At 56.5% G+C, this 24,252-nt stretch overlaps 1 protein-coding gene across 3 annotated transcripts; it reads left to right on the forward strand.

Moving 5' to 3' along the window:
* Atg2a (autophagy related 2A) lies at nucleotides 1–23,857 on the forward strand. 3 transcript variants are annotated; one of them, XM_013021181.1, is made up of 41 exons: nucleotides 1–248; nucleotides 2,629–2,791; nucleotides 2,892–3,044; nucleotides 3,180–3,282; nucleotides 3,691–3,826; nucleotides 3,917–4,015; nucleotides 4,951–5,047; nucleotides 5,124–5,288; nucleotides 5,396–5,536; nucleotides 6,500–6,737; nucleotides 6,823–6,970; nucleotides 7,051–7,143; nucleotides 7,868–8,023; nucleotides 8,124–8,367; nucleotides 8,803–8,899; nucleotides 9,004–9,163; nucleotides 10,154–10,296; nucleotides 10,381–10,520; nucleotides 10,626–10,786; nucleotides 11,167–11,317; nucleotides 11,458–11,663; nucleotides 11,756–11,836; nucleotides 12,049–12,155; nucleotides 12,243–12,335; nucleotides 13,980–14,050; nucleotides 14,222–14,298; nucleotides 14,924–15,094; nucleotides 15,236–15,362; nucleotides 15,447–15,664; nucleotides 17,567–17,775; nucleotides 17,989–18,124; nucleotides 19,262–19,519; nucleotides 19,635–19,736; nucleotides 19,829–19,910; nucleotides 20,020–20,146; nucleotides 20,232–20,304; nucleotides 20,431–20,513; nucleotides 20,770–20,891; nucleotides 21,526–21,680; nucleotides 22,942–23,094; nucleotides 23,176–23,857. In XM_013021181.1, the coding sequence occupies exons 1-41, from the start codon at nucleotides 78–80 to the stop codon at nucleotides 23,410–23,412; spliced, it is 5,847 nt and encodes a 1,948-aa protein (XP_012876635.1). In that variant the 5' UTR covers nucleotides 1–77; the 3' UTR covers nucleotides 23,413–23,857. The 3 variants fall into 3 exon arrangements, with proteins under 3 accessions (XP_012876635.1, XP_012876636.1, XP_012876637.1); XM_013021182.1 differs by having other exon boundaries at nucleotides 20,232–20,301; XM_013021183.1 differs by having other exon boundaries at nucleotides 14,924–15,088.
* The last annotated feature ends 395 nt before the right edge of the window (nucleotides 23,858–24,252 follow it).

The raw sequence follows: 24,252 nt of genomic DNA on the forward strand, positions 1-24,252 counted from the left end.
TCTAGTGAACAGCGCAGCCGGACAGGGATCGCCGGCAGGCGGTAAGCGGAGGCAGCCGGGTCCCGGCGTTCCCCGAGATGTCACGATGGCTGTGGCCATGGTCGAACTGTGTGAAAGAACGGGTCTGCCGCTACTTGCTACACCACTACTTGGGTCACTTCTTCCAAGAACATCTGAGCCTGGACCAACTCAGCCTGGATCTGTACAAGGGCAGCGTTGCCCTGCGGGATATCCACCTGGAGAACTGGGTGAGGAGCGGTGCCCGAGCTCAGGAAGGTGCCGTGGGCGGGAAGGCAGTGCCCGGTGGAGGGGTCAGGCTGGAGGGCCGGGCACTGGGCGAAGAGAGGCCGGGGAGTCGGGCCCTCTCCGGGCACCAGCGAGGTCGCCTTGGTTCCTTATCAGATCCTGAAGCTGGGAGAAACAGGCTGAGAAGGTGAGATGTCTCTCGTCTGGAGAATGCCAGCAGGATCTCATCGAGTTTGAGGACTGAGTTGAGCTGGGTGAAGAGGAATTAGAGGACCTATTGGCAGTGACAGAGTTGGGGAGGGGTAGTTGCGGAGGGATGGCTGCTAGGGGTACCGAGCCTTGCTCATGGCACCTGTGGAAAATGAGCCCCGACCTCCAGACCCCGAGACCCTGAGCCTGGTGGGTGGGGTTCTCCTCCGGAGGCAGATGTCAACAAAAGCGTCAGACCCTGTTGATCAACACCTCGTGCGACTTGCCGCCGTCTACTTCCTGCTTTTGGAGGTGGAGTTGAGCAGCCTATGCAGATGTTTAGGGCGGGACTTGGAATCCAGCATCCCTACCTTTAGGGCAGCCCTTGAGGAAGGTGGGGAGGTCTGGCCCCTGGCTGGTGTTAGGAAGCTCGAGTGGATCTTGTTCTGGAGAAGTGTGAGGCTGGGGGCTGGTGGGTCAGGTTCCCTGAATCACAGCTCACCTAATTTAGAGTAACCAAGGAGCCCTCGATTAGAGGCCTCAGCCTAGCACTGGTATTGGGCCACCTCTCCAGTTCCAGAGCTGCAAGTGGGCATGGGAGTAGAGGTTTCTTTTCTGGCTGGTGTTAGAGTTCTGGCCCTTTGGACTGGAACAGGCCTTGGGAAAAAATGTGGATTGAGAGTAGGTAGAATTTCCCAGTAGCCTGTGGTCTGTGAGGGCCCAATTAGGAAGCCATTTACATTCAGCTCCAGAAAATACTTCCAGGTCTTATGCCCTAACTTCTTTTGAAGACAGAGACTTCCCTCTAGGCTGGTTTTCAACCTGGCCCCTAGCAAAATTCAGGCACTTTGCGAACCAACCCTTTTTCTCAGCTCAAGGTCCCCAAATCAGACTCCAGGTGGGATGGGGAAAAGGCCTGGTCCCAGTCTTAGCCCTGGTAGAACATGGGGTACCTAGACTAGTGTCCCCTGGGTCTCAGCCATGGGCCTCAATCTCAGTTGTTAGCTCTGTTTGTACTGCACTTATTTAACATTCATGCATCCAAAAAGTGTTCACCGAGAACCTCACTGGTAGCACGTAGACTGGAGGTCACTGGGAGAAGGCTGGCAGGGTACAGCACTTTTATTGGGGCTCAGTCTTGTGTTCAGAGGAACAGCCACACTACTATCTTAGATTTAAGGATCCATCTGGATTCAAGTCAGCCCCTCTCCTGGACAGTTCTCCCCTTGAACTCTGTGCTGGCCCTGGGTGAGCATGGATTGCCAGGCTGGTGCACCTGTTGTTCCCACGCCTGGAACACATGGCCATCCATCTCTGCCTGGCTGCTTCCTCACCATTCTTCAGCCCTTCCCCCACCTCGGTGTTCCCAGACCCCCTCTCTCCCTGGCACCCCCTCACCTCTGGTTTCATTCTGGTCTGATGAGGCCATGCAGTCTCAATGTCAGTTGTCTGGTAAAAGTTTATGGTTTTTTGTTTTGTTTTGTTTTTCGGTCGTGGGGCTTGAACTCTGGGCCTGGGTGCTGTCCCTCAGCTCTTCAGCTCAAGGCAAGCTCTTTACACTTGAGCCATTATACCACTTCCAGTTTTCTGGTAGTTAATTGGAGATAAGAGTCTCCTGGATGGCTCACGCCTATAATCCTAGCAACTGAGGAGGCTGAGATCTGAGGATCACAGTTCAAAGCCAGCCTAGTCAGGAAAGGCAGGAAAGTCTGTGAAACTCTTATCTCCAATAAACCACTAGAAAACTGCAAGTGGCCCTGTGGCTCTAGCGGTATAGTGCTCCCCTTGAGCTGAAGAGCTGAGGGATAGTGCCCAAACCCAGAGTTCAAGCCCCACAACCGACCAAAAAAAAAAAAGTCTCATGGACTTTCCTTCCCAGGCTGGCTTTGAACCATGATCCTCTGATCTCAGCCTCCTGAGTAGCTAGGATTACAGGCGTAAGCCACTAGCACCCAGCAAAAGTATTTTTTTTTAACTGAATGGAGTGGGAAATATTGGAGCTGGCTTCAGTGTTGAGTACCTTTGGTTGATGGGGTGAAGGGCTAGGGAACAGCATGAACCAAAGTAGGGTCCTATAGCCTGCAGAAGGACGGAAAAACTAGCGACCCTCTCCAAGGCCAAATGGCTGTGCAGGTTGAAGAAGCCAGCTGGATTCGAGGTTCCATGAGCTGATATGTCCCTTTCTCACTTCAGTCTGTGAACGAGGTGCTGGAGTCGATGGATTCACCACTGGAGCTGGTGGAAGGCTTCGTGGGCTCCATCGAGGTAGCTGTGCCCTGGGCTGCGCTGCTCACTGACCACTGCACGGTGCATGTGTCGGGCCTCCAGCTCACCCTGCAGCCCCGCCAAAGCCCAGGTAAGGCATGACAAGGCCAGGAGCAGGCAAGTGGTAGGACTGAGCCTAGGAACCCAGGAGCTGTCAGCCTGCTTACCCTGAGACTCCTTCCTCTCCACAGGGCCAGGGGCTGCTGACTCGCAGAGCTGGGCTTCCTGCATGACCACAAGCCTGCAGCTGGCTCAGGAGTGTCTTCGGAATGGGCTTCCCGAGCCCTCAGAGCCTCCACAGCCCCTAGAGGGGCTGGAAATGTTTGCCCAGACTATTGAGACAGGTAAGCCAGCTCCTCCATAGCTCACAGGACAGGGGCCTCAGACAGCAACTTACCCCTTGCTGTTCAGAGGGGAAATTGCCTTCCCTCTGGCTGCCCCAGCTGACCTGAGACACTCTCCCTCCCCACACACACCAGTGCTGCGGAGGATCAAGGTGACCTTTCTGGACAGTGTGGTGAGGATAGAGCACTCTCCGGGTGATGGGGAGCATGGCGTGGCCATGGAGATCCACGTGCAGAGGTACAGATAGGCTGGGATTCAAGGGTGTGAGAACTGCTTATTGGCCCTGCCTCTTCCCCTCTCACCCTTCACTCCTAAGCCCGTCTCCTGAGAAGCCACAAGGTGAATGAAGCAGGTGGGCCTGATGGTAGTGGGGTTGGGGAAAAGGGCCGAGGTGGGAGCATGCACTGGCATCCTGGACCCAAGTGTTCTGCGTAGCATGGGTCCCAGAAACCAGGTTAGACTCTGAGGGTCAGAGGGACTAGCTGAGCATCCTAATTGGACATGGTGGTCCAGGGTGTTGCGGATAGGGTGGGCAGCTTTGCAGGCTGGGCTCCCCAACCCCATACCCCTAGAACACAACACTGTGAGGAGAAAGGGCGCCAGGCGTGGGGTGGCCAGAACAAGGGCTGACCCTCCACTCCCCAGACTGGAGTACTGTGACGAGTCTGTGCGAGACCCAGGCCAGGCACCTCCGGTGGACGTGCACCAGCCACCAGCCTTCCTACACAAGCTGCTGCAGTTGGCGGGGGTCCGCCTGTACTTCGAAGAGCTCCCCTCACAGGTAGGCTGACTGCCTTCCACACCCTCAAGATCCCAAAGCCCCTCTGACCCCACAAACCCTCTCCTAACTTCTCAGCTCTCCACCTCTCAGGCAGAGCCACCAGAGCCTCCCTTGCAGATTGGCAGCTGTTCAGGGTACATGGAGCTGATAGTGAAGCTGAAGCAGAATGAGGCTTTTCCAGGACCTAAGGTAGGTCACCAGGCACCCAGGATGAGCAAGTGTGGCCCATCTCCAATGATGTCAAGGAGGGAAATTATAGCCAGGTATTGGTTGCTCAGGCGTGTATTCCTAACTCCTCAAGAAGCTAAGATCTTTATTTATTTGTTTGTTTTGTCAGTCCCAGGGCTTGAACTCAGGGCCTGGGTACTGTCTCTGAGCTTCTTTTGCTCAAGGCTAGTACTCTACCCCTTGAGCCACAGAGCCACTCCGGCTTTTTCTCCTTATGTGGTACTGAAGAATTGAACCCAGGGTTTCATGCATGCAAGGCAAGCACTCTACCACTAAGCCACATTCCCAGCCCAAGAAGCTAAGATCTGAGGCTCTTGGTTTGAAGCCAGCCTGGGGAGGAAAATCTGTGAGACTCTGATCTCCAGTTAGCCAGCAAAGAGTATAAGTGGAGCTGTGGCTCAAGTGGTAGAGCATCAGCCTTGATCCAAAAAGCTAAAGGAGAGTGCTCAGGCCCTGAATTCAAGCCTCAGGACCAGCATAGAAAGAGAAAGAAAGAAAGACAGGCTGGGAAGGTGGCTCAGTGGTAGAGTGCTTGCCTCGCGTGCGTGAGGCCCTGGGTTTGATTCCTCAGCACCATATAAGCAGAAAAAGCCAGAAGTGGTGCTGTGGCTCAAGTGGTAGAACACTAGCCTTGAGCTGAAGAGCTGAGAGACAGTGCCCAGGCCCAGAGTTCAGGCCCCACAACCGAGAAAAAAGAGAGAGAAAGGAAAAGAAGGGAAATTATGACCTGCTTTGAATTAGAGAAACTGAGGCTCAGAGAGGTCTAGTTGTGAGCAGGTTCGTGCAACTACTTGGTAACAAATAGAGTTTAGCCTGCTGATTGCATCAGGGGGAGGGGGCGGGTAGCAGCTCTCAAAGGGACTGAGTGACAAACATGGCCGCCCTTCACCCCCCAGCTGGAGGTGGCGGGGCAGCTGGGCTCCCTGCACCTGCTCCTGACCCCACAGAGGCTCCAGCAGCTCCAGGACCTGCTCAGCGCCATCAGTCTCACAGGTGAGGCTTTAAGACAACCAGCGGGTGAATGGTTAGGGCTGGCAACCAGGCTGGACTGAAACCTCTTCCCTTACAGCCCCAGAAGGCCTTGCTGACAAGCTGAACAAGAGTCGCCCACTAGGTGCTGAAGACCTGTGGCTGATTGAACAGGATCTGAACCAGCAGCTACAGGCAGGCGCTGTGGCCGAGCCCCTCAGCCCAGACCCTGTGACCAACCCCCTCCTCAACCTGGACAGTCCTGGTGGGTGCAGGGCCGACACTGATTGGAGTGGCAGCTTGCACGAGTGCAAGATCCCAGGGGCCAAGCCCCTCTGTCTCCTAACGCCTCTCGCCTTCCCCCTCACCTAGACCTCTTCTTCTCCATGGCTGGCCTCACGAGCAGCGTGGCCTCAGCGGTCTCTGAGCTCTCCCTCTCTGACGTAGACCTAAATTCCTCCGTGCACAGCAACATGGCCTCCCACCGACTCTCTGCCCCAACCCACCCAGCTGGTGAGTCCGGCTCCCTGGATGGGGAAAGGAGGGCTAAGAGGCCTTCACATCAGATATGTGCTGTGCTGGAGGCCCTGGCGATGGGTGATAACTGGTTAGGTGATGGGCAGGACACAGCTTTTAGAGTCAGTGCTCTTGACCAAGTACTTCTTTTGGGGGCTGGGAAGGTGGCTCAGTGGTAGAGTACTTGCCTCACATGCATGAGGCCCTGGGTTCAATTCCTCAGCACCACATAAACAAAAAAAAAGCCGAAAGTGGCACTGTGGTAGAGCGCTCGCCTTGAGCTGAAGAGCTGAGGGACAGCACCCAGGCCCAGAGTTCAGGCCCCACGACTGATAAAAAAAATCTTTCTGTTCTTTCCCTCATTCTTCCTTTCTTCCCTTTTCCTTTCTTCCTTCCTTCCTTAATTTCTTCTTCTTTTTCACCAGTCCTGGGGCTTGAACTCAGAGCTGATGTGTTGTCCCTGAGCTTTTTTGCTCAAGGTGGACACTTTACCACTTAAGCCACAGCTCTACTTCTGATTTAATTGATTACTAATTGGAGATAAAAGTCTCAGGGACTTCCAACGTGATTCTCAGATCTCAGCCTTCTAAGTAGATAGGATTACAGGCGTGAGCCTCCAGCACCCACCTTATTTAAATTCTCTGAGACTCTGTTTCTCTTTCTATCAACAAATTATGTTTTAGGCAATACTTGAGTTTATTGTGGGTCAGGTGCTAGTCTATGTTTTACACTGATGAGGCCTTCTAGAACCTTCAGGGGGTTAAATTGAGCCAGGAGATATTTGATGTTGCCTCTGCCCAAGTAAGTCCCTTTCCAGAGCCACACAATGAGATAGATTTACTCCCCCACAGTCCAGCTTAGCTATCGTTTCCCTGACCCCCCAGCCCCATGGCCAACTGTCACCCCACCTATGGTCCTCCGAGCTCCCAGGAGCCTTTGGTGAAGCCTCTGTTCCCTCAGGCAAGACAGCCCCAACTCCTGTTCCGGGCACCATGCGCCCTGACTCGCTGCTGAAGATGACCTTGGGTGGCGTGACCCTGACTTTGCTCCAGACATCTGCCCCAGCTTCTGGACCACCTGACCTCACTACCCACTTTTTTACTGAGTTTGATGCCACCAAGGATGGGCCTTTTGGCTCGCGAGACTTCCAGCACCTTCGGCCACGCTTCCAGAAGGCTTGCCCCTGCAGCCATGTCCGGTACAAGCCCAGCCTGAGGCCGAGGCCTGCAGAGACCGCCAGGGCCCCCATACGCCACCTCTGACACCCACCTCCTTACCCACAGGCTCACGGGCACAGCTGTCCAGCTGTCCTGGGAACTGTGGGCAAGCAGCCGGGGCTGGCGGACGACCACCACAGAATTGCACTTCGGGCAGCTGGAGGTCCTAGAGTGCCTGTGGCCCAAGGGCTCTTCAGAACCCGAGTACACAGAGGTAGGGGCTGAGGTAGGGCCTGGGGGCAAGGGGAGCATGGAGCCAGCCTAGCCCTGCTTACCTCCACTGCTTCGTCCTAGATCCTGAGTTTCCCCAGTAACCTGAGTACCCAGGCCTCAGTTCGGCCCTGTGGGCACCTACGCCATACACAGACCCTGCGCCGGCTGCCAAAGGTAGCTGACCTCCCCCGCCCCCAGAAGCCGAACTGTGAGGCTATTGGTTTTCTTCTCATGGTGTGTTGACCCCAATCTGGCCTCTTCACTGTCTTCTCTGCTGTTCACCCTATGCTCCAGCTGGACCACACCAGGCTATTTTAGAGCCTTCGGGTGTGAACTTGTACACTCTGACCAAGCCGTTCTAGAGGCCTGGTTCTCCTTCCCTGGCTCAGAGAGTGGCCTGCTAGGCCTTTGACGCTGGAAGGGGCAAGTGTTCTGTGATGTGTGTGTGTGTGTGTGCACGCACACACGTGTGTACGTGCATTGGAGCTTGAACTCAGCTTCATGCTCTTGCTCAGCTGTTTCACTCAAGGCTGGTGCTCTACCACTTGAGCCACACCTCTACTTCTAGCTTTTGGCTGGTTAATTGGAGATGACAGTCTCTGACTGGTCTGTTTGTGCTTGGCCTGCTTTAAACCAAGATCCTCAGATTTCAGCCTCTTGAGTAGCTAGGATTACAGGCATGAGTCACCAGTCTCCAGCATTCAGTGACTTCTTAACTAAACTGGCTTCAGCTGGCAGTGTAGAAAGTCTGCCTTGGTCCCTCCTGGGTGCCCTCCCCATGCTCTTCTCCCACCTCTGAGGGGGTTCAGATTTGTTTTTGCTTGAGGAAACCCTTTCCTACCCTGCCTCTGTCTACCCCATGGCCCTCAGTGACCCCCAACATCTTTATTCTACGTAGAGCCGGGCCCGGCGCTCTGTTGCCTGCCACTGCCATTCAGAAGTGGTCCTGGACCTGGAGGAATTCCAGGCAGACGTGGAACTGGGGGCCCTGGACCGGTTTGCTGCCCTGCTGCACTTGGCCACTGCACCCCACAAGCCACCCGCTGGTCTGCTGGTAAAAATGTCCTGCTGGGCCTGGGGTAGTGGAACACCAGCCCTCTGGCCCTACCACGGTGGCAGGGGCCCTGGCATCTCTGATCCTCACCCTTCCACAGACAGAGCCCCCGTGGGCTTCAGAGCAACAGACAGTGTTTCGGCTTTCTGCACCCCGGGCCACCCTGCGGCTGCGCTTCCCTATTGCTGATCTGAGGCCTGAGCGGGACCCCTGGGCAGGCCGGGCTGTGCGGACAGAGCAGCTGCGACTGGAACTGAGTGAGCCCCAGTTCCGGTCAGAGCTCAGCAGCGGGCCTGGCCCCCCAGTCTCCACCCGTCTGGAGCTCACCTTTTCTGACCTGCATGGTAAGAAACCCCTGGGGACACCTTGAAGGGGCCCTGGCACCAGGTGGGCTTGGGAACACAGGAAGGTGTAGATCTGGCCCTGGCACAGGCCCCTGCCATCCTGGGGTACTGGATCACTGCCAGACCATGGGGTGTCGGCATGCTCCCCAGCACTGGGGAAGAAAAGTAAAAAGGCACCAGGCACCAGTGGCTCACACCTGTAACCCTAGCTATTCAGGAGGCTGAGATCTGAGGATCACAGTTTGAAACTATTCCAAGCAGGAAAAATCCATGAGACTTTTATCTCCAATTAACCAGAATGGCACTAGAGCTCAATGTGGTAGAGTGCTAGCCTGAGTGCAAAAGCTCAGGGACAGCACCCAAACCTGAGTTCGAGCCCCATGACTGACAAAAATAAAGAGGTATCAGTGATGACTCCACCTCCCATCCCCCCAGGAATCTACGAAGATGGAGAGAAGCCACCCATCCCTTGCCTAAGGATTGCCAAATCTGTGGACCCCAAGAACATTGGGCGCAAGTACTTCCTGCCACAGTAAGTGGAGGCCCTGGGGAGACAGCGGGAGAGGAGGGGATGACAGGAGACCAGCCTGGGCCCACAGGGGCCCTGCAGACCAGTGACAGGCCTGTGCCCGGCAGGGTAGTGGTGACCCTGAACCCCCAGTCCAGTGACACACAGTGGGAGACGGGTCCGGACAAGAGTGAGGACCTGGAGCTATCCACGGAAAGTCCATGCGAGCTACGGGAGCCTGAGCCCTCACCCTTCTCCTCTAAGAGGACCATGTATGAGACGGAGGAGGTAAGGCCCCGCCCCACTGCTTCCTGGGGCCTTCACCCCATCACAATAGATATTGTGGAAGCCACCTGTGTGCCTATGGACCAAGCTGGCGATCACTTGGGGTGGGCATGATGTGACCCAACATGGTATGCACATTTTCTTTTGTTATTTCTGTCCAAAAAGGGAGTCTGAAGTTCCCACCGGGCCCCAGGTAGAGGGAGCACACTGGGGAAGGCAAGCCCCCAGTCAGGACAGTAGGGACCCAGCCACCTGCTATTTGCAGGGTACCTTTCTGCAGTTGATAAGGACTGAAAGGCACTGAAGGCCTGCCCAGGTTCTCTGCAGGCCCTGCCACGGGATGGAGAATTAACCTGCAGATGGGTTTCCTCCTCTAGGACGTAGGCACAGGGACGTGGGCTGTTGTGAGGACTCAGCTCACATTTGGGCAGCTCTTAAGACTGGCATGCTATTGGCACTGTGTCCTAAATGGACATCACCCTCACCAATAGAGATGGGCTTCTAAGAATGAATGGGTGGGTGGAAGGGTGGATGGATGTATTAGGTAGGTAGAGGAAGGGGTGGGTGGGTGGATGGATAGATGTACAGATGGATAGATGGACAGATGGATAGATGGACAGATGGATAAATGGACAGATGGACAGATGGGCAAGTGGGTGGATGGGCAAGTGGGTAGATGGATGGTTTGGGTAGGTAAGTGAATGAATGGATGGATGGGTGGATAGATGATGGGTAGTTGGACAAGTGAATAGATAGATGGGCATTAGGGCAAGTAGGTAGATGGATGGATAATTGGAAGTATGGGTAGATGGATGCTTAGGCAGGTGGGTGGATGGATGGATGGATGGATGGATGGATGAGCAGAGAGAAGAAGGAAGGGAAGGAAAGGGGTAATCAAAGGTCAGGACACAGATTCTAGAGCCATGTCTGCCTTAGCATGTCTTGGCTTTCCTACTGAGGTTCATTCTCCCCCCCATCCCCACCCCCATCCAGATGGTGATCCCTGGAGATCCTGAGGAGATGAGGACATTCCAGAGCCGGACGCTAGCACTCTCCCGCTGTAGCCTGGAAGTACTCCTGCCCAGTGCGCATGTCTTCCTGCCCAGCAAAGAGGTCTACGAAAGCATCTACAACAGGTGGGGACATGCCAGGCAGGGCCGGGCATGGGGCCGGCCGGGCATTGTCCTTACTCACCTCTGCTACCCATCCTCCCACGTCAGGATCAACAATGACCTGCTCATGTGGGAACCCGCAGACCTGTTTCCCAGCCCTGGCCCTGCCACTCACCCCTCAGGCTTTCCAGGCTCCTCTGGCTTCTGGCATGACAACTTCAAAATGTGCAAGTCCGCCTTCAAGCTGGGTATGAGAGGCACTGATTGGGCCAGAGGGAGGATTCTAGGTGTGGGCAGGACTGGGCCAGCCCTACAGGTCCGCTGCTCACCCCACCACCTTGATCTCACCCCAGATTCAGACTCTGATGAAGAAGATGTCAAGTTCTTCTCAGTAGGCGCATCGAGTGTCCCTCAACCTCCTGCCCCTGATCCCCCAAGACATCACTCACAGAGCACCTTCTCTACCATGGTGAAAGTACTGAAGGGTCGGATCACAGCCTTCTGTGAGGCTAAGGTGAGCCAGTCGTGGGCAGCTGAGCCTAACTCCTTGGTTGGGGGAGCGAGACAGACGTAAGCAGCTATAGGTCAGAAATGTGGAGTAGAAGGCATGGGTAACCAGCCCGCCCCATGGCCACCCTCTGACTCACCCTTGCCAGCCACCGGCCCCATCGCCTCCCTACATCCACTCACCAGCCCCTCCTCTTCATAAAGCCCCGAGGGAGAGGGCAGAAAAGGCACCATTTGGTCTCAGGCTGTCAGGGCGAGGCCGGTCTTTTGGGAGAGACAGTCCCACAGCCCTGTCATGGAGCCCGGCAGGAGCAGGGGAGGTCCCCTAGTCCAGGCCTCTATTACGGGTGGTCCAGGGCACAGCAGTGATGGGGGTGCACTCTGCAGGATGAAGATGGGAAGCGACAGGAGGGGCGGCATGGGGAGCTGGTACTGGATGTGGACCATGGCACCATCTTCAACGTCTCCCAGTACCGTGGCCAGCCAGGGTTCGGTTACTTCTGTGTGGAAGCTGAAAAGGCAACACTGTATCACCGAGGTGTGAGAGCTGGGCACTGGGTGCCCTGTAAATCTAGGCCTCAGGCTGGCGGGCCTGGGGTGGGGTGGAGGGGTCGGAGGGAGAGAGCTGGCAAGAGGGGCCAGTGCAGGGCACAGACAGCTCATGAGATCCTTCCCCAGCGGCTGTGGGCGATGCCCTGTTGCCCAGTCACTTGGAACTGCCCAGCTTTGCCCCTCCGGCCCACCTGGCGCCCACCATCTACCCATCGGAGGAAGGGCTGACTGAGCGGGGATCCTCAGGCCGTAAGGGGCAGGGCCAAGGCCAGAGCCTCCCCATGCTGTCCGCCGCTGTGCGCATCCACCTAGATCCCCACAAGAACATCAAGGTACTGCTTCCTGCTCGTGCCCAGCTGGCTCCCTTCTTCCTGTCTGCCGGGCCCTGGGATCTCCACCCTCCTGACTGCACCTCCCTCCCCAGGAGTTCCTGGTGACGCTGCGGCTTTATAAAGCCACCCTGCGCCACTACATGGCCTTGCCTGAACAGAGCTGGTACTCCCAGGTGAGCAGAGGTGACCCAGTCATAGTGGCCTCCTGGGTTGGGCAGGGCCGGCATGGCTGGGGTTGAGGCGCATGGGCTTGTGGGCTAGGCCATGAGGGACAGCTGATGGGTGACAGGTGGGATGGCAGACAAGGGCGGGGTCAGGAGAGGATTCGAGGAGGGAGGCGTCCATCTTTCCTCACCATCTCCTCCCACCTTTCCTGCCACCCAAGCTGTTGGAGTTCTTAGACGTGCTGGATGACCCCGTGCTGGGCTACCTGCCCCCAACCGTCATCACTGTCCTGCACACACACCTGTTCTCCTGTGCTGTGGATTACAGGTACCCAGGCGGGGTGGCAGGCAGGGGCAGGCCTCGGGCACAGGGAGCCTGCCCCAGCCTAAATGTGACTCCCACACACACTCCCAGGCCCCTGTACCTCCCCGTGCGCGTCCTCGCTACCACTGAGACCTTCACCCTCTCCAGCAATATCGTCATGGACACGTCGACCTTCCTGCTCAGGTATTTGGGATCTTCCCTTCCACTCCCACACACCCAGACCCTTTCACTATGGCCCCCTCCCCTCCAAGCCAGGCTGTGGCCTGTCACATGAGTCCTTAGGAACCTAACTTGTTTCCACTTTCCTGGAGGGGGTTGCTGGGCCCCTCAAATCAGAGCCTGAGAACCTTAATGCTCTCTGACTTGGTAATCTCATCTCTAGAGAGCACTGGTAGCTCATGCCTGTAATCCTAGCTACTCAGGAGAGGTTGAGCTCTGAGGATTGTAGTTTGAAGCCAGCCTGGGCAAGGAAAGTCTGTGAGACTCCTTTGTTGTTTTAATTTTTTTTATTGGGATGAAGTGATTAAACAAATTTCACAAAAAGCCAGAAGTGGATCCAGGGCTCAAGTGGTAGAGTGCTAACCTTGAGCAAAAAAAAGCTGAGGGACACAGCCCAGCCTTAAGTTCAAGCCCTGGAATGACACACACACCACACACATACTCACGCACAAAAGAAAGAAAATGCCACAATATATTGCTTAGTGAAAATAATATGTTATAAGCTAGCACAGTGATGCGTGCCTTTAATCCTAGCTGTCGGGATGCTGAGATTGAGAGGATTGCTGTTTGTTTAAGGCCAGCCATGACAGAAAAGTTTGCAAGAGTCCATCTCAACCAATAAAAAGTGAGGTGTGGTAGTGTACAGCTGTCATCCCAGCTATACCAGAAGTATAAATAGGAGGATTGCCAACTGATCATCCTAGGCATAAAGGGAAGACTTTTCTTTAAAAATATTGAGAGCTCCTAGGGGAGCAGCTCAAGTGGTAGAGCACCTGCCTAAGAAGTCTAGGGTCCTGAGTTCAAATCCCAGTACCAGGGGGGAAAAAAAGACCAGGAAATAGCTGGGCATTGGTGACTCAAACCTGTAATCCTAGCTATTCAGGTGGTTAAGATCTGAGGATCATGGTTCAAAGCCAGCAGGAGCAGGAAAGTCTGAGACTCATCTCCAATTAAGCACCAGAAAACCGGAAGTGGCACTATGGCTCAAGTGGCAGAGCACTAGCCTTAAGCTGAAGAGCTGAGGGACAGTGCCTGGGCTCAGACTTCAAGCCCCATAACCCCCCCCCCCACACACACACACACAAAGCTGGAACTGGAAACATGACTCCAGTGGTAGGGCATCAGCCTTGGATGAAAAAAGACCAAGAATGTCTCAATACCAACACACACACCAGGATGAAGGGAGGGGCTCAATGTAGGGGCCCAGAGTTCAATCCCCAGTAACACAAATGGTGGCTCACGCCTGTAATCCTAGCTTCTCAGGAGGCCAGGAGGCTGAGAGCTGAGGCTAGAGGTTGGAGGAAAAGAAAAATGACAGATGGAAAGGAAAAGTGAGGAAAACAAATGATAGAGAGGGGAGGGATGCCCCCATGCAGTGGGAGGACCAAATGAGAGCCTGAAAGAACTGGAAGTTCTCTGAGCTCTCCAAGTGCTGCCTGGTAAGGCGAGGGACTGCTGTCTGGCTGGAGCCCTTAGAACCCCGGGCCACTCTGTTCTCCCATGAGAGCCTTCCCAGCAGCTTCTTGGTGGCTGGGGCCTCTGCCCGGCCGCCGTGGAGCAGCCGCCTGCAGTGGCTTCTGGGCCCTTCTCAGCCCTGATCCCCACCAGGTTCATCCTCGATGACTCTGCCTTGTACCTGTCGGACAAGTGTGAGGTGGAGAGCCTGGATCTGCGGCGAGGTGAGCAGGGCGGGCCCCGAGTCCTCAACCCCAGAGTAACCAGTGTCCCCCATGTAGCTGTTGGCTAGTTCTCCACTGCCCCCCATACTTGGAGTAGGCTGCACCCAGTGGTGGTGGGCAGGGGCTGCACTGTAGGAGGCCATAAGAACAAGCTTCTACCTTCTGCCTCAGATTATGTCTGCGTCCTTGACATCGACCTCCTGGAACTCGTGATCAAAACCTGGAAGGGCAGCACCGAGGGCAAACTGGTGTGTGTGGCTGTCACCAGGGGCAGAGTGCCTCCCCCCACCCCCCAAGAGCCAGGACCGGAGCTGTCCCTTGCTGTTCACTGGATAGCTGGATGGATGGGCAGGATGTGTTTCAGTCCAGCCACCAGGGGGCAGCTGCGGGCAGGGTGGAAGCGAGCCTTGCTGGGGGGGGGGAGCGGCCTGGTTCTCTGTATAGTGAGATAACGCCCCCACCTTATGGGGCCAAGAAGGAGGGGCAGAAGAAACTTCATGTATAAGTCTAGGGGTGTGTGTGTGTGTGTGTGTGTCCTCAAGGCTAGTGCTCTGCCACTGGGGCCATACCTCCACTCCCAGCTTTTTGCTAGTTAATTGAAGATGAGTTGCTTGCATTTGTTTGCCCTAGACCTCAAGCCAAAAATGTTCAGATCTCAGACATCTGGGTAGCTAGGATTATAGACATGAGCCATCTGTGCCCAGAGACCCCGCGATATCTATCTCAGGCTCAGTTTGCCCATCTGTTAAGTGGGGTACCACACTGAAGGAAAACCTGCCTAGCTCTCTCTGTAGCAGGAACAAACTGTGACATCCTGCAGGGGGCCTGGTGGGCAGTGGGGGCCCCCTCTGATACCCCACTGTTCTCCCACAGAGCCAGCCGCTGTTTGAGTTGCGCTGTTCCAACAACGTGGTCCATGTGCACAGCTGCGCCGACTCCTGCGCCCTGCTGGCTAATCTGCTCCAGTATGTCACGAGCTCCGGTGACCTGCACCCCCCACCCCGACCCCCTAGCCCCACGGAGATCGCCGGCCAGAAGGTACAGGTGAGGCCTGGCCACACAGGCTACCCTTGCTCGGCCAGGCCCCTCCACCATATAGCCTTCAGGGTCTGGGTTGGGGGGGTTACCCTGGGGCCACCCCTCCTTCTAGGCCTTCACTCACCACGCCTCCCCTGCCTGGACCAGCTCTCCGAGAGCCCAGCCACCCTGCCTTCATGCCCCCCAGTGGAGACAGCCCTCATCAACCAGCGGGACCTGACCGATGCCCTCCTGGACACTGAACGCAGCCTGCGGGAGCTGGCCCAGCCCTCAGGTGGGGTGGGGGGCACTCCAGCCACGGCGGACTCAGGCAGGCACCCGTTCCAGCATCTCCCACACTGGCTTCTCTCTCCCATAGGTGACCCCCTTCTTCCTCAAGACTCACCCATTTCCGTCTACCTGTTCCCCGGTGAACGGAGTGCGGCTCGGGCTCCTTCACCCCCTCCCAGGGGCCCTGCTGGCACCTTAGGGTCGTTCCCTGAGGGTAAGGCCCACGAGAAGGAGGAGGAGGGAGATGGAGACACCATGGACAGTGATGAGTTCTGCATCCTCGATGCCCCTGGCCTGGGCATTCCGGTGCGTGTGTGCGGGAGGGTCTGGCACGGGGTGCTCTCTGCCCAGCAGACAGCTGTCTAGGCTAGGGGTCCAGGATGCTCAGGCGTTTACTCAGTCCTCCTAGAGCTCCAGATCAGAGAAGTAGGCAGGAGGCAGCCTCGGTTCTAGGCTGGGCAGAGAGACTGGGACATCTCAGGGGATGGAAAAAGAATGAAGAGTAGGAGGGTATGCCTGTAAGAGCCAGTAGAAAATCCAAACACACCATAGTCTCAGGGACAGGAGTGAGCCCCTCCCAGATCGACCACTCTGGGAATGGTAATCTATGAGGAGCATTTTTTGGGTCAGAAATAGGGAAGAAAAAGCTGGGCACAGTGGCTCACACTTATAACCCTAGCTACTTAGGAAGCTGAGATATAAGATCACAGTTCAAAGCCAATCTAGACTCTTCTCTCCAATAAACTACCAGAAAACTGGAAGTGATGCTGTGGCTCAAGTGGTAGAGTGCTTGCCTTGAGCTGAAGAGCTGAGGGACAGTGCCCAGACCCAGAGTTTCAAGCCCCACAACTTGACAAAAAAAAAAAGTAAAGAAGCTCAGGGACAGCACCCAGGCCCTGAGTTTAAGCCCCAGGACCAGCACACACACACACAACACACAGAGAAAAAGAAAAAGAAATAGGGAAGAAAGCCAGGTGCTGCTAGCCCATGCCTAAATCCTAGCTAGTAGGAGACTTAGATCTGAAGGTCAAGATTCAAAGCCCATGGGCTGGGAAGGTGGCTCAGTGGTAGAAAGCTTGCCTTGCATGCATGAAGCCCTGGGTTTGATTCCTCTGCACCACATAAGCAGAAAAAAAAAAAAAGCTGGAAATGGCGCTGTGGCTCAAGTGGTAGAGTGCTAGCCTTGAGCTGAAGAGCTGAGGGACAGCGCCCAGGCCCAGAGTTCAAGCCTCATGACCGACAAAAAAAAAAAAAATTCAAAGCCGGTCCAGACAAAAAGTCCACGAGACTCATTTCCAGTTAACCAGCAAAAAGCTTAAAGTGGAACTGTGATAGAGTTCCAGCTTTGAGGCCCTGAGTTCAAGTCACATCACTGGCATACAAACACACACACACACACAGAAGCAAGAAGCCAGGCACCACTGGTTTATGTCTATAATTCTAGATACTCAGGAGGCTGGGATCCAAGAATCACAGTTTGAAGCCAACATGGGCAGGAACAACTTTTTGTTGGTGCTGGTAGTGGTGGTATGGAGCTTGAACTCTGGGCCTGGGCGCTGTCCCTGAGCTCTTCAGTTCCAGGCTAGTGCTCTACCACTTTGAGCCACAGTGTCATTTCCAGTTTTCTGGTGGTTAATTGGAAATAAAAGTCTCACAGACTTTCCTGCCTGGGTTAGCTTTGAACTGTGATCCTCAGATTTCAGCCTCTTGAGTAGCTAGGATTACAGGCATGAGCCACCGGCGCCAGCACCCATGACACTTGTATCTCCCATTAACTATCAAAGAGCCAGAAGTGGGGGCTGGGCAGGTGGCTCAGTGGTAGAATGCTTGCCTTGCATGCATAAGGCCGTGGATTCAATTCCTTAGCACCACATAAGCAAAAAATGCCGGAAGTGGTGCTGTGGCTCAAGTGGTAGAGCACTAGCCTTGAGCTGAAGAGCTGAGGGACAGCTCCCAGGCTGAGTTCTGGCCCCACGACTGACAAAAAAGAAAAAAAAAAAGCCAGAAGTGGAGCTATAGCTCAAATGGTAGATTGCTAGCCTCAAGCAAAAAAACTCAGGGACAGTGTCCACGCCTTGAGTTCAAGCCCCAGGACCAGCATACATACAGATACACAGAGTCAAGAAAGAAGATAGGGAGGTGTAGGGGTGGCAGAGCGTGGCGGGGACACTGGCGTTGGGGGCTGCTTCTCATGTCTGTTCCCCACAGCCCCGGGATGGAGAACCCGTGGTGACGCAGCTGCATCCAGGCCCCATCGTCCTGCAGGACGGATACTTCTCTCGGCCCCTGGGCAGCACAGACCTGCTGCGGGCACCTGCTCATTTCCCGGTGCCCAGCAGCCGAGTGGTGCTACGTGAGGTTTCTCTCATCTGGCATCTCTACGGGGGCCGAGACTTTGGCCCCTACCCCAGCCATAGGTGAGGGGGAGGGGCATGCCGGTGGCGGCCGGCAGGACTGGGGTTGTGGCTTAGCCCAGCTCTGGTGAAGCTGATGGTAACCTGGATGCCCAACCCTTCCTCCTACCCGAGTTTCTCCTTCCTTGCCCTGCCTCCAGCTAACACCCCTGTGCTGGGGTGGGTGGAGGCCAGAGGCTTCCTTTGGGTCAGCTTGTCCCCCATTCCTCTCTCCAGAGCAAGAGTTGGCCTCGCAGGCCCCAGGAGTTCTCCTTCCCGCTGCTCTGGCCCCAACCGGCCTCAGAACTCGTGGCGCACGCAAGGTGGCAGTGGGCGTCAGCACCAGGTTCTCATGGAGATCCAGCTCAGCAAGGTCAGTGTGGCATCACAGCTACCAGGGCACCCACGGCCTGTGGCAGCAATCAGAGCAGATGAGCCCTGCCCTAGCCAGGCGCCAGGGCTCATGCTTGTGATCCTCGTGACTCAGGATTCAGGTTCAAAGCCAGCCCAGGCAGAAAGGTCCCTGGGACCTGTCTCCCAATTACCCAACAGAAAAACCAGTAGTGGAGCTGTGGCTCTACTGGTTGAGCACCAGCCTTGAGTGAAAAAGCCAAGTGAGAGTGTGAGGCCCAGTACCAGCACAACACAACACAAAAACCCCCTTCAAAGGGAAACGCCCTTTGCCAGGCAAAGCCTGAGGAAGGTGGTCGTGACGTGGCCGTGGCCCATGGTGGATGATCAGGGCAGAACCAAAGGGTGGAGGAGCAGGAGGGCCTCTTGAGCAAAGATCTGAGCACACACAGGAGAGAGAGCAGCCACCAGGCCCGGAGGAGGCCAAAGCCAGGGCTGGGGAGGAGATGGGGCCAGGGCATGGACATCTATGGAGCCTGGATAGTTTGATTCTTACCAGAATGAGGTGAGAGCCTCTGGGGTTTTGGAAGAGAGACCTCGGCAGTCAGCACAGGCCAGTGACAGTGTTGCTGTGGGATGGTGACAGATTCCGGAGGGACCAAATGGCATAAGAAGAGCCCAAAGGTTTGTCTAGGCCTAGTGTGCGAAGCAGAGCATTCTACCAGAGAAATTGCAGGGCGCTCCCACTTGCGAGTGACCCAGGCTGGGCGCCAGGGGCTCACACCTGTAATCCTAGCTATTCAGGAGGCTGAGATCTGAGGATCTTCACAGTTCAAAGCCAGCCCGGCAAGAAAAGCTCATGAGACTCTTATCTCTAATTAACCATCTAAATGTTGGAAGTGGAGCTAGAGTGCTCACCTTGAGCCACAAAGCTCAGGGACAGCCCCTAGACCTGAGTTCAAGCCTCAGGACCAACACTGGTGCTCAGATGGCAGAGCGGGCTGGTGCCACTCAGGTGAGATGATTGGAGTTCAGTGTGATTGTGTGGCACTCAAAGCCACATGATGTGTGGGACCGCCACACAGAGCTGGCAAGGTAGCAGCCATGTATGGGGCTGGGAGAGGAAGGGGCGTGAGCTAGACCCTGCCTCTGTCCTCAGGTGAGTTTCCAGCATGAAGTGTATCCCGAGGAGCCGGAGCCAGAGCCAGAGCCGGAGCCGGAGCCAGAGCCAGACACAGACATGGGCACCGACACAGACAGGGCCCCTAGCCAGGAGCTGGAGGAGCGGCCGCTGTCCCGCCAGGTGCTCATTGTACAGGAGCTGGAGATTCGAGACCGGCTGGCCTCCTCCCAGATCAACAAGTTCCTGCACTTGCACACGAGCGAGCGGCTGCCCCGCCGCACACACTCCAACATGGTGCGCAGGATGCAGGATGCGGGCAGTTCCCTGGACGGGCACAGCTGAGGGAGCCGGGTGGGCGGGGCAGCATTAGGGGACCCAGCATGCATCTGGGCTTGCCGTCTGTCCACAGCTCACCATCAAAGCCCTGCACGTGGCCCCCACCACCAGCCCAGGCGGGCCTGAGTGCTGTCTCCGGGTCTCCCTGATGCCTCTGCGGCTCAACGTGGACCAGGTGAGCCAGGGCAAGCCAGGGCAGGGCCCAGTGTGATCCCCTCCATCCCCGGACTCCTGGGTCTGACGTGCTCCCTAAACTTTGCCCCACAGGATGCCCTCTTCTTCCTCAAGGACTTCTTTACCAGCCTGGTGGCTGGTATCAACCCCATATTCCCAGGAGAGCCCTCTGAGGGTGAGAGTTTGGGCTGGGAGAGGGGAGAGGGGAAGTCCAGGGCCCCTTCCCAGGACAGCCAGGCACCCAGAGTCCCTGTCTCACCTCTGGTCCAACCTTCCGTCCCCAGCTCGCTCTGAGACTCGAGGCCGGCCTGGCAGCCCCCAGGACGGGCAGCCGGAGGAGATGAGCGGCTCCCAGGAGGCCTCAGGCGGCAGCCGCAGCTCCTCTGCAGAACAGCAGCCCATCTACTTCCGGTAGGGTCATGGGCCAGGGGTGGGTGGTGGGCCAGACTACAGAGGACATGGCAGTGACCACAGGCCCCCCTCTGTCCACGCCCAGGGAGTTCCGCTTCACATCCGAGGTGCCCATCTGTCTGGATTACCACGGCAAGCACGTCACCATGGACCAGGTGGTGAGCAGGGCCAGCAGGCCTGGTGCGGTGGAGACTCAGCTCCGTGGGCCCCAGCTCTGCTCAGATGTCGCTGTCACACCCATGCCAGGGTCCCCTCCCGCTAACCCCTCCTCTGTTCCCCTGCAGGGCACTTTTGCCGGGCTCCTCATTGGCTTGGCCCAGCTCAACTGTTCGGAGCTGAAGCTCAAGCGGCTCTGCTGCCGCCACGGGTGAGCCCCTAGCACCCCAGTCCTTCTCTCTGGGCTCCCAGTCTTTCTCTACTCCATTCTGTGTAGCCTTGACTAAGTTGTCACTCCTCAGGACCTCAGTTTCTCCCTAAAGTGGGTCGAGCCATGGTTCCACACAGCCGGATGGAACCAGAGGGAGGTTGGGGTGCCCGCAGGGCTCCCCTTGCAGATGCACAGCTCTCCTGGTGCCCTGGTGTCTCTCCCCCTGCCCCTCACCCTTCGCACCTCTTCCTTCTAGGCTTCTGGGGGTGGACAAGGTGCTGGGCTATGCCCTCAACGAATGGCTGCAGGATATCCGCAAGAACCAGCTTCCCGGCCTGCTGGGGGGTGTGGGCCCCATGCACTCGGTTGTTCAGCTCTGTGAGTGTCTGTGTTCTCTCTCTCTCTCTTCCATTGTGGGACTTGAACTCTGGGCCTGGGTGGGCGCTATCCCTGAACTCTTCACCTCAAGGTGAGCGCGCTACCGCTTGAGCCACAGCGCCACTTCCGGTTTTCAGGTGGTTTATTGGAGATAAGAGTCTCACAGACTTTCTTGCCTGGGCTGGCTGTGAGCCATGATCTCAGATCTCAGCCTCCTGAGTTGCTAGGATTACAAGTGTGAGCAACTGGTACCTGGCATTGACCCTCTTTTGTTTTTGTTGTTATGCTACTGGTGTGGCTTGAACTCAGAGCCTGAGCACTGCCCCTTAATGTTTTCTGCCCAAGACTGGTGCTCTACCACTTAAACCACATCTCCACTTTGGGCAATTTGGCAGTTAATCAGAAATAAGAACATCAGACTTTCCTGCCTGGACTGGCTTTGAACTTTGATCCTCAGATTTCAGCTTCCTGAGTAGTAGATAGGCAGGTTAACTGGCTTGGGTGTGAGGTCTCTTGAAACTGCTTTTACTCTCAGGCAGCTTAGAGACTGCCATTGAGAAAGGAGGAGGGGTCCTCAGGCTGGCTGGCAGGAGGCCAGGCAGCTTCAGGCCTCTCTGATCGCCCTGTCCCCCAGTCCAAGGGTTCCGAGACCTGCTGTGGCTGCCCATTGAGCAGTACCGGAAGGACGGGCGCCTCATACGGGGACTGCAGCGCGGGGCCGCTTCCTTCGGCTCCTCCACAGCCTCTGCTGCCCTGGAACTGAGCAACCGGCTGGTCCAGGCCATCCAGGTGAGGGCGGGCTCTGTGCTCCTGTGTGGGACAGGGGCGGGGGGGGGAAGGGGGGGGGGGGGGGGGGGGGGGGGGGGGGGGGGGGGGGGGGGGGCTGAAACCCTGCAATCCGTGCTGCAGACTCGAAAGAAGGCTGGGCTCAGCAAGGCTTCCTGACAGCCCACAGGGCCCCCCCCCGCCCCCCGCCCTGCTCCTGCCCAGCTAGAAGGGGAGGCAGGCAAGAAGAGGGTAGGGCAGCAGGCAGCCGGCCGGTGGCAAGGCACAGGCATAGAAGCCTACCTACTTGAAAAGGATTTGTTTTTACTTTTTTTTTTGCTATTTTTATTTATTTACTTAGTTGCTTACTTATTGCTTGGTTGATTTGTGTCAGTACTGGGCTTGAACTCAGGACCTGAGTGCCATCTATCCTTTGGGTTTTTTTCACTCAAGGAGGGAGCTCTACCACTTGAGCCACAGCTCTACTTCTGACTTTTTGGTGGTTAATTAGAGATAACAGTTTCACAAACTTTCCTGCAGACTGGCTTCAAACCACAATCCTCACGTCTTAGCCTCCTCAGTAGCTAGGATTACAGGCACGAGCCACCAGTGTCTGGCTGTCCGAACTTCTTTTTTTTTTTTAATTTATTTATTTATTTTTTATTTGTGAACATACTGTACAGAGGGGTTACAATTACATGGGCAGGATAATGCGTACATTTATTACCAAGCATTGCAGCCTCCTCCTTTGGTTTACCCTTCACATCCCTTCCCAGCCTCCCCCCTCCCCCCAATGTCCGAACTTCTTCACTCAAGGCTAGCAACTCTGCTTCCAACTTCCAATCAACCAATTAGAAAAGAAAGTCTCATGGACTTTTCCGCTTGAGCTGGCCTTAAACCATAATCCTCAGTTCTCAGTTTCCTAAGTAGCTCGGATTACAGGTGTAAGCCACCTGCACCTAGTTCTTTGTTTTTATTTTATTTCGGGGGGTGGGGGTGGGGGCAGGCAGGATCTCTATGTAGACCAGGCTGAACTCAAACTCAAGACCCTCCTGCCTCTGCCTTCCCAAGGCTGGCCTTAGAGGCATGCGCCTCCAGGAAGAAGGGCTTGGGTTGGAGGAGATACTAGGAAGTCCCCTCAAGGACTTGAGGTGCCCTTAGCTGGGGAGGGAGGCAGGGAGATGAGGCCTAGCAGGAGTCCCCAGATAGCACAGCTTAAGGCCCAGTGTAGGTAGGGCTAAGGGAAGCCAGCCTTCCATCACTCAACTCTCCCATGTGTCCTCAGGCCACCGCTGAGACGGTATACGACATCCTGTCCCCGGCAGCACCCATCTCCCGCTCCCTACAGGACAAGCGCTCAGCACAGAGGCTGCGCAAAGGCCAGCAGCCCGCTGACCTGCGGGAGGGCGTGGCCAAGGCCTATGACACAGTTCGAGAGGTGAGGAGGCCCCCAGCCCTGCTCCCAGAAACCCCACCCTCCCCTGGCTCAGGCCCCAGCACTGACCTCTGACCTCCACAGGGCATCCTGGATACAGCTCAGACCATCTGTGATGTGGCAGCACGTGGCCACGAGCAGAAGGGGCTGACGGGCGCCGTGGGGGGCGTGATCCGCCAGCTGCCCCCAACGGTGGTGAAGCCAATCATTGTGGCCTCAGAGGCCACGTCCAATGTCCTCGGGGGCATCCGCAACCAGATCTTGCCCGACGCTCACAAGGACCATGCCCTCAAGTGGCGCTCCGAGGAGGCCCAGGACTGAGCAGGGGCACTCTGGACTCCGTGGGGCACTGCCACCCCCACCCCCTCGGGCCCACAGTCACCCAAGAGCTGCGTGGCACCCACAGCTGGGCCCAGCCTGCGCCCTCCAGGGGTTGGCCGCCTGCCCACCCTGCCTATTGCCAATCCGCTGTGAGAGTGGGGCCTGCCTGCCTGCCTTGGGGCCATGGCCCTGTCTGTGCACTTTTCCTCTGGGGAGCAAGGACATGACCCCCCTCCCCGCCACCTGGGCCCACACTGCTGCCTTGTTCCAGGACAGAGGCTTTGGGACCCTCGCCTCCGACCCCGCTCAGCCAAGTGTCTCTCCGTGTCCCCTTGGAAGGTGGGGGTCAGACACCCGCGTGGGTCAGTGTATTTTTAAGCTCCTTGAGCATTGAGCCGTGGGTCAGTGTCTGCATGAAGTGGAATAAACTTGCCCACCGCCAGCCCTTCCTCTCCCAGGCCTCTGTGCTCCTGTGCCCTAACCTCTGCATTCAGTTCCTCCCCATCACCACCAGGGGGTGCCACATTCCACCAGCCCACTGCCTGGAGCAGGCTCCTCCCCAGGCATCACCTAGTCCACCCTCCCCAGAGCCTGTCACCCTGGCCCTACTTCTGAGTTGGCAACTGAATGAGGCCGGGAGGGGCCGCCTGAGCCTCCCGAGAGGGAGGGATGGCCCTAGGAGTCCTCACAGCCATATTTCCTGGCTTTATCCCCCAGGTCGCAGGATCCAGCCTTACCCTGGGCCCAGGTCAAAGCCGAGCGGTGCGTCTGGGCAGCTCAGACCTGATGTGTGGCCTGAGGCTGTGCCCTGGTGCCCAAGGGGTCAGGTTCTGATGGCTG

Source organism: Dipodomys ordii, unplaced genomic scaffold, assembly GCF_000151885.1.
Source record: "Dipodomys ordii isolate 6190 unplaced genomic scaffold, Dord_2.0 Scaffold54, whole genome shotgun sequence".
Classification (NCBI taxonomy): domain Eukaryota; kingdom Metazoa; phylum Chordata; class Mammalia; order Rodentia; family Heteromyidae; genus Dipodomys; species Dipodomys ordii.

Excerpts from the sequence above, each read along its gene's own strand:
- Atg2a (XM_013021181.1), top strand. The coding sequence starts at position 78 with ATGTCACGATGGCTGTGGCCATGGTCGAACTGTGTGAAAGAACGGGTC. Across the intron at positions 8,368-8,802 it reads CACCTTTTCTGACCTGCATG|GAATCTACGAAGATGGAGAG; the intron begins GTAAGAAACCCC and ends CCATCCCCCCAG. Across the intron at positions 17,776-17,988 it reads GGCCCCTACCCCAGCCATAG|AGCAAGAGTTGGCCTCGCAG; the intron begins GTGAGGGGGAGG and ends TCCTCTCTCCAG.